Source organism: Fulmarus glacialis, unplaced genomic scaffold (assembly GCF_000690835.1).
Source record: "Fulmarus glacialis isolate BGI_N327 unplaced genomic scaffold, ASM69083v1 Scaffold32430, whole genome shotgun sequence".
NCBI classification, from domain to species: domain Eukaryota; kingdom Metazoa; phylum Chordata; class Aves; order Procellariiformes; family Procellariidae; genus Fulmarus; species Fulmarus glacialis.
Genome location: NW_009186327.1, coordinates 6,824 through 19,315, shown reverse-complemented (window position 1 = coordinate 19,315; position 12,492 = coordinate 6,824). Strand labels below are relative to the sequence as shown.

The window sequence follows — 12,492 nt, the reverse complement described above, 5'->3', positions numbered from 1 at the left end:
GATCGGTGCAGCCGCCTTTGTTAGGCCCCTTCTGCCTGCTGCAGCGGTGGCGGGACGGTGAATGGGGAAGACCTCTTGCTGCCCCCGCCACGTCCTCAATTTAAAATGAGGAGTTACGGTTTCAAACGCGTAAACGCATTATTTTTCCCCCTAAACGCGGCCAGCCTTCAGCGATAACTTGAAAAGGCTCATCTATCCCAGCAGCCTCGCTGAGCCACAGTAGCGTAACTTTCAATAGGCACTGAAGACAATTACATGTTTACTCTGTCAAAGTTATACTTTTCCATTTGTTTTTGTTTTTTTTTTTTTTGTTACGAAGGTAGACATCAAAGGAACAAGGATAATTTTCATTGGGTCTTGTAAATTGTTCCTTATGCAGTTTACCTTTCTAAAACCTTGAGGTGAGGATTCCTAAGCAGAGTAAGCACTGCAAGAGTACGTGTGTTGTGCTGAGAGGCACGTCTCTCAATGCGTCTCATCCCAGTGCCGGTTCAGTTCAGGATGGTATGACTCTTAGGATGGCTGGTGAAAACTTCACGGATGAAGTTTACATTGTTTGCACGTGCAGAGAAGGAAGGGAGTTGTCACAGCATGAATTCAGCGCATGTCACACCCCTCTGTTCTGTGTATGTGCTGTCAGTTCAGCCATCGGTTGAATACTTGGAAGAGCTGGAGGGATGTTCTGGTGGTTAAAGCAGTAGCCCACTACTCACAGGAGCCGAGTGTGACTGCCACTTTTCCATGGTGTTCTCTGTGACTTACGTGTCTGTGCTTTTAGCCCCATTTGACAGGTGGGGAACTGTTTTTCCTTCCCTTTGTGTGTTTAGATCTCATGGTGACGATGGTATTACACTTATTTAGGTTCCTACCATTGATGTGTGGTCCTTGCCTATCATCTTCGTTCATTTTTGTCTCCATAGGCTTTCCTCCCTGTATTTGTTCCACCCCTTCTTGTGATGCAAGAGCTAGCATTCTCTTTGCAAGCAAAACACTGTTCTGGGGGTTTTTTTATGCTCTGTTTCCTGCCATTACCACTTCCCTCTGTTCAGACTGTGCAGAGTCTTCAGCTCTTCCTCCCCTGCATATCCCGACTGCACACCCTACGTGTTCGCTGTTGATTTACTTAATGGTGGAAAGCAAATGCAGGTTCTAGTTCTTGGGGTCTGGAAAATAGTCTGTTGGTTAGAAAATGGTGGTTCAATGCTTGTAGCTTCTCTTTGTGTCTTGCTGAGGCTAGCGCTAAATCAAGGACAGCACTCCTGGGAGTCCAACCCTGAAGGTGTCATTCGGAGTTGTTGTCACTCTTCTGTTATGAATGGGGAAGGGAAAGGCGCTTGTGGTTTTTCAATGGCTTGTTTGACGTTGGTGTGGGCTTTGGCCGAGGGGGAACGGGTGATCCAGAAAAGTAGCGGATGGGATATATCTCCAGTCCAAAGTCTTTTTGTCTTTTTTCTTCTGTTCTCCCACAGTTTCATTCCCTTTATGGGAAGGCTGGTTATGGGTTTTTTGTGATGAGCTGCCTATTACAGTCTTCAGTACACCTCACCAATAACTTTAAAAGTGTGATTTCATGCATGTTGTGTACACACTTTCAATTTAGGTGTCAAAACACTCATTCTGCTTGCTGAACTGGTTTTAGTTCTGTATGTAGTTGCATGGGTTTTCTTCCTCTTTCTGCAAAAGCAAACCTCTCTGACACCTTAGCAGAAGCAAGGAAGCAGCTGTTGGTTTTTCACCTATAACTGTTTTTGTATTGCTTTTTTTTTCCCTGCCCCCTCCTTGCCAGGGTTCTGCAGTGCTCCAGGCAGCGAGTTTTGAAGCAGGATGGGAAAAAGACGCTGTGTTCCTCCACTTGAGCCCAAGCTGGCAGCTGGCTGTTGTGGGGTAAAGAAGCCCAAATTGTCTGGGAGTGGAACGCACAGTCATGGGAATCAGGCCACAACTGTACCAGGCTCCAGTTCAGGTCCTCTTCAGAACCACCAGCACACAGACGGGAATAATGGAAGGGAGAACGTATCTGACTTGACTTTGGGCCCAGGAAATTCCCCAATTACTCGAATGAATCCCACTTCAGGAGCTCTGAGCCCACTTACTCGGCCCAATGGAACTGCCAACAGCACCAAGAACCTGGTGGTGACAGCGGAGATGTGCTGCTACTGCTTTGATGTACTCTACTGTCATCTCTATGGTTTCCCTCAGCCACGACTTCCTCGATTTACCAATGACCCCTAGTGAGTAAATCCATGTGCGGGAGGAAAGCTGAGTAACCAGCATCCTGAGCTGTGGTTTGGTTGGGGAGAAGTGAAGGGTTTCCTCTGGAAAATGGGAAAACTGGTATGCAGGGAGGAAGGGGGGCATTCTGCTGCTTGCTTTGTCTACCGGAAACAAAAAGTCATGCGCTCTAAGTGCACCAAAGAGTAAAAATATTCCGTAATGTTTGTTGGTGGAGATGAGTGGAGCTTTGAAGAGTGGCCTTCAAGGGAGAACGTGCTTAGCTCTACAGAAAGAGAGCTAGGCAGAATATGAGGAAGTGCGGTGCTTCTTCAGCTCACCATCTGATGTGTTGCGTGAGACGTTGCGTGCTTTGTCAAGGAGTGCAAACCCACTTCATGATAACGTTCTGTTAAAGTTTGCTCCCTTCTTTGTAAATAGATTGCTCTGCAAAAAATTAACTGCACTGTGCCTCCCGTAAAATTGTACTAAAAGAATGAGTGAAACTGAAATTAGAGTTTTCAGAAAACAGTAAAATAATGTCATTAGTTTGAAGAGGATCCTGCTTCTAAGGTCAGGCACTAACTTGGTGAAGGGACAAGGAGAGAGACTTCCTTCTGTAAAGCAAGTGGAAGAGAATAAAGAAAGAAGTTGAAACATCCTGAAACAAGTGCTGAGCTGGTGAGAATTGAACAAGGACATTCACAAGGGTGTTCAGTTGTCCGAGTTAATGGGTTTAGCAGGGAGGGGAACCAAAAATTTGCCAGCTGTGGAACTGAAAAACTGTATTACGGAGGTAGTGCTAGTTGGGCAATATGGGGAGAAATGGAGAGTTAACTTTCAAGGGCAATACCAAGGTTAAGAAGAAAGGAGGTGTGTATGAGAAGAGGTGAGGAGAAGGATTTATGAAGGTGTTTCACTTTGGTGAGATTTAGCTAATGTTTATCTGAAGGTTGAATGCGTAGGTGTGGAAATGTTAATGTTGTTAAAATGTTTGGTGGAAGAATTATATGGGAAAGATCAATGACAGATACATCTTCTGACACTCCTCCAGGGGCCACCTCCAGAACAATAGATACAATAAAAAGTTGTTGACATCCTTAATTTAAGTTAATGAATTTTAAATCGATGTAAAGGAACAATGGCTTAAACAGGTCAAGGACTTTTTCCGTGTGTTGAATGTCTCCCCACCTTATTGGCTGTCAGTGTGGATGTAGGTTGTGCATCCATGCAGTTATTATCCGAGCAGGATTATGGATACATGTTCTGAATGCTACCGCAGACTAAGCTGTTTAATATTGTAGATACATGTGAATGGAGAAATACTCTGGACTAGAATATAGAATAGTTCCCGGGACTCCCCAAACTGAAATATTTCTGTTGTTGTTTTTCATACCTAAGCTAAGGAGGCTCCTTTTAGAAAATGATATGTTAGTCTGCTTATTATTTTGTCACTTGAAATGCAAAGGGGTTTTTTCTGTTGTTGTTGTTCTGTTCTTAAGTCAGTAAGAGAGATTATTTTATACAGATTCATTATTTTGGTGTTAAAGGAGATTTCTAGCTGGATTTCGTTGCCATTTCTGTCGACTAGTTTCAGAAAGGGCGTTCTTTCAGGAATCTCAGCTGTTTGAATTTTATGCCCGAATTTGAAAAGTAAAAAATAGTTCACTGGGTATTTCTCTGCTGATAATTTAAAAGGCTTTTAGATCAGCACTCCAAAGCAAAACCAGCTCTTCTCTTTTCTTCCCCTCTGGGCAAATGCCTACCTGAATTTTCTTGTGTTTCAGCATCTATGCTGTTCCTTCTAGCAAATAGTTGTATGTACCCCAGGGAAGAGCATGGGGCTTGCTCTCTTGTAGAGCAGCACACAGGGATGATCTGTCACACTTGAGACAGTAATGTAATGAACTTCAAGCCAAATGTTATCAAATATAAGAGCAAGCAAAGTAAAAATACATAAATAATTTGCATTTTGTTCTTTGTAACAACATTAATGTCGATGTAAGAGATCTTTGAACAAAACAAAGGTATATACCAGAAGTCTCTCTGGACAGACAGAAAAGAGACTGTTGATGGAAGGAACAGAAGGATGCACAGGTTTATCCCGACCTATTTCTCAGAAAACAGATCTTTTAAATTGGTGCTGAACCCCAAAGTAAAGCTAGAAGTAGTCGTGAAGGTCAGGATTCTGCATAAACAGGGTAATAACATAAAAGTTACAGGGTTATGACTTGAAAACTACTGTGAATTCCAATTACGAGCTTGAGAGGATGTGCACATGGATGGGAATTATGGAGCTGGTAGATACCTATGGAGTAAGGAACCTTACGTACATGTTAGCAGCGAGGTTCACAAATCAATGTAGAGAAGGTGGCATTGCAAGATTCGTAGTTATGTCTGAATTAACTTGATAAATGGAGAAAATACCCCCTTGTTGTTCAGGTTCCTGAAAAAATGACAATTTTGAACCTGTATAGCATGCCAGTAGTTAACTATGGTTACTTCTTCCACTTTTGTACTTCAGTCTTTGATTTTTTTAATAGTAGGTATTACAAACTGGAACTAAAACTACACCATGCAAGTTTCCAGTTGCCATGAAAGACAAATAATAAGATACTTGCATCATAAAATCCGTACTGTAATAAATCTGTACTTTTTTTGCTAGTACGAGCTAAGTTCTGATTTGAACAAACTGTATTTTGCTACTTCAAAATTCCCTTTGTAGTTGCAATTGGAGAACCTAGTTTTTAGGTGCTGAACTCCCCTCCCCTCAGCCTAGCCAACTCATCAAACACACCTAAGTAGGATGTTGTGGCTGGGGGAGAAGTGGTTGCCATAATGTGCTCAGGATGTGGCTGCAAAGTACTGGTAAGTGCTCTTGGGTGAGCATGGGCAAAAAATTGTCATGACTTTTCTCAGCACATCTGGGAAATACACTTTTCGGGGAGGGGCTGTGGAACAATTGGCTTATGGTCAGCTGCACCTGCAATTCGCTAAGCACATTTATTCTTCAGATATAGAAACAAAGTCTTTTCTACCAGGAAAAACTTTACAATAGTGAAATTTTATATACTTGTACAAAATCATAATCTTTTTTTTCCCTGCCTCAGTTGTTATGACCACAGTGAAAAATTGTTAAAAATGTGCTTTAAGACCTTTTCAAATATGACAGCCTTCTGAATGTAATTATCCTGTCCTTTCTGGTAATATCTCTTCTATTATAGACACAGAAAGCTGTGTCACAGCTCAGTGGAAACATCTTTTGGGGGGTGGGGGCAGGGAGGGGAAAGAGGTGAATTGGAAATGTGAACCTGTGAATCCGAGAAGAGAAGGAGCTTACTTAGATTTGTATTCTGTCAGTGATGCTTTTTATTTTCTCCCTTCCCTTTTCTGTTTGGGGTGAGTGTCACATGGGCTAAGTAATGGTTTCAAAACTTTAATTAGATTAAGCTAAATTTCCACTGAGCTTGTGACAGTAATGTTTCTCAGAAATCTCCTTTGTAAGTTTAGTATCTTTTTTTGGTAAGCTTTCTAATGTATTTTCTTACACTCTGTTTCTGTTTTCTGTTTAAACATATGGTAGCTAGATGAAAGCGTAGAGGAATGATACCCTGCAAGTGCCTTGAAGTGTTGTTGGAAAACTAGAACAGTAAATCCTCTGTCTTGGTCAAGCAACCATAAGGTGGCTGATAGCTGTGGAAGAATGTTTCCGCTTCCTTTGTGGGCAAAGTACTTCACAATTATCACTTAAAGGCTATTTGCTATTTTGGGTAGTACTTCTGCCGTTGGTCAGAGCTGGTAACTAGATCCTGAATGATGGATATATGCTGTGATAGAGTTTAATTCCATTGTTGCTCTGAGGAACATCACTGGGCATTGCTTTATCACTGCAGTTTAAATTATGTTCTGACTACTTAGACATAAGAAGCTCTGTTGCCTGTATTTGAGAAATCATCCACACTCCATGCTGGTTTTGTGTCCAAACAGAATCCCTTCACTTTTTTTGTAATGTTTGCTGCAAAAATATATTGCTTACAAGAGCCTCAAGAGTTTGAGGAAAGTAAGTGTCTGCGCTCTGATGTAGAATTGGTTATTCTGTTTTCATGTTTTAGAACTCCTGCCAATGTTTGTTTAATTTCAGAAAATTGTTTTCTTAACACTGAATGTTTTCTATCATATTACTTATCTTTTAAAGTTCAATAGAAACCCATAGACTGATGTGTGGAATCACTAATGACTAACTTTCTCATTTATGTTTGGGTTCAAAGTGACCACATCTTGTATTCAGTACTATGTAATCTGAAAAAGTAAGATCAGTCATCCTGTTTTTATAATTAGATCAGCATCATCAGTTGCCTTGCAAAATTTTCCACAAGTTTGGATGTTCTTGTATGGCTGCAGCCACCATTGGCCTTTCTTTACTCTTTCTCTCTACAGCTGTTTTGCAACTTCACTTACTTCTGTAGAAGTGAAATTTTTGCATTCAATATTCACAGTCGTCTTTACCTGTTTACCTCTTCATAGAGCTCTTCTGAATACTGTTGTTCTGAACTTCTTGCTTTTTGGCGCTTAATCATGGCTTCTAGTTTAACAGATTGAAATGAGCCTGCTGAATTTGGGAATCTACTATTATGCCCGTAAATTCATGATAGTAGACAGGAAAGTGGAAATCTGTGTGATTGAGTAGGAACAATATAGTGATTTAGATATGTGTTCAACAGGAGAATCTGTGTAAATATAAATCAAATGTAAGGTAAGCAAAAGATGTGAACATAAACTGTTTGAGCACTAGGGATGGACCCAGAAGTCAGATCCTCATGGAAATATCAGGGAAAAAAGGCTTAGGCTTGCTTTTTATCCCTTTAAAAAAAAAAAAAAAAGAAAAGCTTTTATCCCAAACCTGAATTATAGATGGTTTGTAGAATGCTTGGGGATCTTTCAGGTTCAATAGTATGACAAATAAGTTATCTTACTTGCTTCACCCATACTAATTTTGATGTGGGTTGTCATGTAAACTAGTGGATGCTACCAAATGAGGCTATTACTCACAAAGGTAATCAGAGGGGTCAAATAACTAAATCACTCATTAGAAGACAGTGCAGAGCCTGGCCAGGAAGGTTTTGGTGGAGAGCTTACACAGTACTGGTGGAGAGAAAGGAGTATGCCGAAAAGGTGGGGGGAGATGCTGGTTTTTGCATTTGGGGGTGTGTGGGTGTGGGGCTTTATTATTGCTAGATAGCAGGTGAGAAAACATGCCTATTGGGGTTTATTAGAGGGAGAGAAAGCAAGTGCATGTATACGTGCTTTTTTACATCTTGTTGGTCTCCCCTTAGCAACCAAATATCTCTAGAGGCTGGAGTATTTCTCTTTTTTGCCTTTTCAGTCCACTCTTTGTGACGTGGAAGACGGGGCGAGACAAGCGGCTTCGTGGCTGCATCGGGACCTTTTCAGCCATGAATCTTCACTCAGGACTCAGGGAATACACATTAACCAGGTAATTATGTTGAAAATGAAATAAATCTGAAATTAGTTTAATTTGCTTAAGATCTATGAGAATTCAAGGTTAAGATGTTGGATCGACATAGTTCAATTTAATACGCTTCACAATAAAATAAACCTGAGAATTGTATGATAGTTAGGGTGAGGTAATATATCAGGATTTAGTGGAACATCTTTTACAACAGGTGAATTTTGGTTGATGTTTTAGGGCTAATGTCAAATCTGTCTTGCATACTAACAGTTTTGACATCTTATGTAGCACATAATTTTTCTCCAACTGCAGTAAGTGGAGGAGAGCATCAGGAAGCTTGCACTAGTGTTTGCGTATTACAGTTCATTAGATTAGGAAGAGATGCAAATCACTTTCCCTGCACTAGCAAAGAGAAACATGCTTCACAGAGGCATAATCAAAAAGGGAATAATTGAGCTTCTGACACTTTAATTTGGTGCTTCTACTAGGCAATATATCTTCTCTTTTCTTTAGTGCACTTAAGGACAGCCGATTTCCCCCCCTGACCCGCGAGGAGCTGCCCAAACTCTTCTGCTCTGTCTCCCTCCTCACTAACTTTGAGGATGCCAGTGACTACCTGGACTGGGAGGTGAGAACAGGTGCATTTGGAACTCTGCATCACTCTCGTTCCATTCGGGTTCGGGTTAGTACATGGTGACGTGTCTCATTTGTTACAGGGGTGTACAGGCATTGAAACTGGGAATAGAAGAAATGGGGCTGGAAAACTAGGAGGGAGGAAGAGGATGGGCTAGCAGTATGCTTTTGGTTGGGAGGGGATCTAAATGGGAGTAAGAGAGACATGAAAGTGTTTTATGGATTTGGCCCAATAGGAGATGGGTGTAAACACATGTAAAAACCTGGGAAGTATTTTGATGCTGTGAATAGAAACTGGGAACAAAAAGTAGTTAAGACCAAAGGTTTTTTAGGACCTTGTACGTGGAAATGCATTTAGTTCAAGAAAGATTAAATAGACTTTGTGGTTGGGTTATTTTAGGTATGACTCTTGTGTAGAGATCTTGTCTGTCTTGCCCGACATAAGAGATGAAAAACTGTCAGACTGCTGACAAGACTTACTTCAGGAGAAGTGGCAGGGAGACTGGTCAGGCTCGTCTGGGAAAGGCGGCAGAGATCCTTTGTGCTGCTAAGAGAGCTACTTGTGAGACCTGCCTGGCAAGGACAGAGAGTGGGGGAGAGAATGTCCTTATCCAGGCAAAAGCCAAACTGGCCATAGAGAGAGAGATACACAGTGTTGTGGGAATGACAACTCGATCATGGACTCAGTGCTAGCAAACACCTCTTACGTGGCTATTCATTTCCATCTATAGGTTGGGATCCATGGGATCAGAATAGAGTTCATCAATGAGAAAGGTGTCAAACGCACAGCCACGTATTTACCTGAGGTTGCTAAGGAACAAGGTGGGTTTGAGATGGCAGCCAAACATGTCAACACATTGTGTCACAGAATTGGGTAACATAAATCTATGGATTTTGGGTTTGGATCATAGTAGTGCCATGGAGCCACCAGGCTTAATCTGGATAACTGACACCTGATACAGCTGCTGCTGGGTTTTCATCTGGCCTTTCTCTCATCCCACATCTGTGCACAGCTGTATCTTAGTGTAAAAATGTTTTAGGGCTTAAGAAATAGAGGATCTCAAAGTATGGATCTTCCAGCTTCATTCAGCATTGCATCTTTCCTCTTCTATGTTTCTCCCACCAACTAGGATAACTGCAGGCTGCACAGCACCAACAGGAGAGTCCCTTTCCTCCTCATTCTTGCTAAAGTAGCATCCTCCAGATGAGGGCAGGAAACAGGGCCCCTCTGGAGCACACTTCCCACTCAAATATAGTAGCGGTCACCATGGTAACTGCTCAAAATATTGCCTCCTTTCCTCCACCTAGCAGAGTGGAGTGGTCGCATCCTCCTGGCTCTGGGGCAAAAGACTAAGGTAGGAATTTTAACTCTGATCTCTCACATAGCAGTGCACTGTGCTATCACTAGAGCATCAGGTTGAGCCCAATTTGTCTATGTAAAGAGCTAAGTATTATCTTATTTTAAGGCTTAGAGAGCTAAACTTGAGTGGCACGTGATAAAACAGTTTGGGGTCCCTGCAACAGAAGCAAGGCACAGACCTTTGTAAGAAGAGAGGCCATATGGAAAATGGAATTACTGTTTTATAGCCCGTTGCAGATCCAGTATGAGTTAAAAGGGGTTGACATGTGCAGATAGTGTGCATGCATAAGACCATGTATGTCCAGTTCAACACTGGTATTTCTAAAGCTCAAAGTTTCCTGTTTAGTTGTCGCTTTTCTAGAGGCCTTTTAATGCATCTCTATCTTTTTGAAACATTTTTATATTGAAAAATTTCCCTTGTTTCTATTTTTCAATAGACTGGGATCAGATCCAGACCATAGACTCCTTACTCAGGAAAGGTGGCTTTAAGGCTCCAATTACCAATGATTTTAGGAAAACGATTAAACTCACCAGGTAAGTCAATATATTTGTCGTCCTTTAATTTTACTTTATAGTGTTTTGTGGGGAATTTAAAGTCTTTGTGCTTGATGTAAGTCTTCATGCCTCTTTCAGATGAGAGATGTAGTCTGAAACGCAAAATCATAAATGCCACGTGTTAGACATATAATGTATATGGAATGAAGTGCAATGTGTTTGGTCCGTGCAGGATTGAAGTTAGCATTTTCTAAGAGAAGTGCCACTGGTTTTAATATTATCATCCACATGAAAATCAAAAGAAGCAGAACCTTTGAAAGTTAAAAAGGTTGATTTTTCTGTGTCTTTACAATGGACTTCTTTTTCTCAGTGTGCTCATCTATGGATGGTGTAGCTATTTGGAGGTGACAGCTGCCTTAAAACCAACCACACTCAAATCTGGCTGGTTTTCAGAATTTGCTTGCTTTTCTATACCCCCAGCTGTCCTATTGGTTTCAGCTCCCTTTATGTTAGTAAAAATTGGGACATTCTGGTTTTGTATAGAAACACTAATTTATCAGGTCGTTCCTTACCTCTGGAGAAATGAGGTGGGTATGCAGGGTTTTTTTTAACAGGAGAGGACAGCATGAAGGTTTTCATTAAAATTTCATGTAATGTGGACTTAGTGCAATTCACGACCACTTTGAACTTATCTGTTGTGTAGCATGCTTTAGAAGCACCTGGAAATCTCTGGTCTCTCAGAGGGACTTCATGTTTTGTGAATTCTGATTGTACAACGTGGTCTAAGTCACATATATACTATAATAAACCTCCCTTCACCCAACTGTCCATCATTTTCTTTCACCAGCCTTTCAAATGTGAAGATAACCACAGAAGTAAATAATAATGAAATACTGGTTATTTAGTCTCTGAAACTGGGTCTTCTTCCAGCAAACTTTTCATGCCCTTTTTTTCCACAGCAAGTGGATAAAAAGAATACAAATCGATAACTTGTTTCTTGTGTGCTACTTCAGGAGTCCCCTTAATTATGATGCCTTGAATAGGGCTCAGCTTTTGGGACACTGAAGCTAGTACAAGCTTAGATGGGTTATTCAGACTGCTGCATGAGGCAATGTTAGACAAAGTAGTTTTTGAAGTTAGGGGGTTCCTCTTGGCTGTTAGCTAAAAGGTGATCGGGGATGAATGTTTTTATGTCTAGCCCCTTCATATCGTGTAGTCTGTTTACGTTATTTTTTTCTTACGCTGTCCCCATAGGTACCGCAGTGAGAAGGTGACAATCAGTTATGCAGAATACATGGCTTCCCGTCAGCATTGTTTCCAGAATGGCACTCTTCATGCCCCCCCCCTCTACAATCATTACTCCTGACACACGGCTGCATGACCAGTCCCACTCCCCAGTTGCTGCCAACGGCTACGACATCATTGGGGCAGATGCCTCTTCTTCCTGGTCCAGTTACTTCTACTACTGCACCATTTTATGATGCTAGCTTCCGTTGCCAAGTCTGCCTTCCAGCTGACCTGGGGGGAGGATGAGAGCATGACAGAACTTCAGGGGCCCAAGCCTTATCTCAGCCTTCCCTCCGAACGGGGGTTCAGTTGGATCGGGGCTCCATGCCTACGAACTGTCGTGAGGTGCAGAAGACCTCTAGGGTGAAAGTGCCACTTCGGACTGATCCGTTCTTGTGTGTTACCGACACTCCGGAAACTTGAGTTGTTCGTTATGGAAGCCCCCCAGATCAAGTAGGAGCATTCCCCTGGCAGCCTGGGCAACGGAGTCCAACAAAACATTTTTTAGGTTCTTTTTAATTTTTTTTAACCTCTGGTATCTGTTGTGTACCAAGAGCTGATTGCAGTCCCCACACATCACAGGCGGACATTATGATATTGGGGAGGGCTGAACATCTGGATAGCACCCCATCCTCATGGACAGAAAACACTTAAAGATGTGAAAAACCTTTGGATGGTATTGCAGATGAATCCATTATTTAAATAAATCCTAGAAGGTTTTAATTATCAGATCCTACTGTAGGTTGGATTCTCTAGAAATCCTCTTGGTTTACAGTTTTCTGGGTTTTTAGACAGTGCTCTGTAATGTAGCCTGCTATGAAATAGAATGCTGTTATGCCTGTAAGAGAGCAACGTGGCACATGCTGTGTATGCGAAGGACAAGGTACTTGAGTGTCCCTAGGCAGTTTTCTCTGTTACAACCAAGTTTTGTGTCCAAACGTTTGTAATGGAGCCTGATTGGATTAGGGATGGGGAGGGATTTGCAGGGCATTGACTGTAGTCATACACGTGAGACTAGTGACTGAAATTTGTTTAA

General features: G+C 41.7%; 1 protein-coding gene across 1 annotated transcript; it reads left to right on the top strand.

The window, feature by feature from the left end:
* The first annotated feature begins 1,784 nt into the window (after window positions 1-1,784).
* Window positions 1,785-11,957, top strand: AMMECR1L (AMMECR1-like). Its single transcript, XM_009587586.1, has 6 exons — window positions 1,785-2,231; window positions 7,595-7,705; window positions 8,195-8,309; window positions 9,046-9,136; window positions 10,112-10,208; window positions 11,424-11,957. Exons 1-6 carry the CDS (start codon window positions 1,825-1,827, stop codon window positions 11,533-11,535), a joined length of 933 nt encoding a protein of 310 aa, XP_009585881.1. The 5' UTR covers window positions 1,785-1,824; the 3' UTR covers window positions 11,536-11,957.
* The last annotated feature ends 535 nt before the right edge of the window (window positions 11,958-12,492 follow it).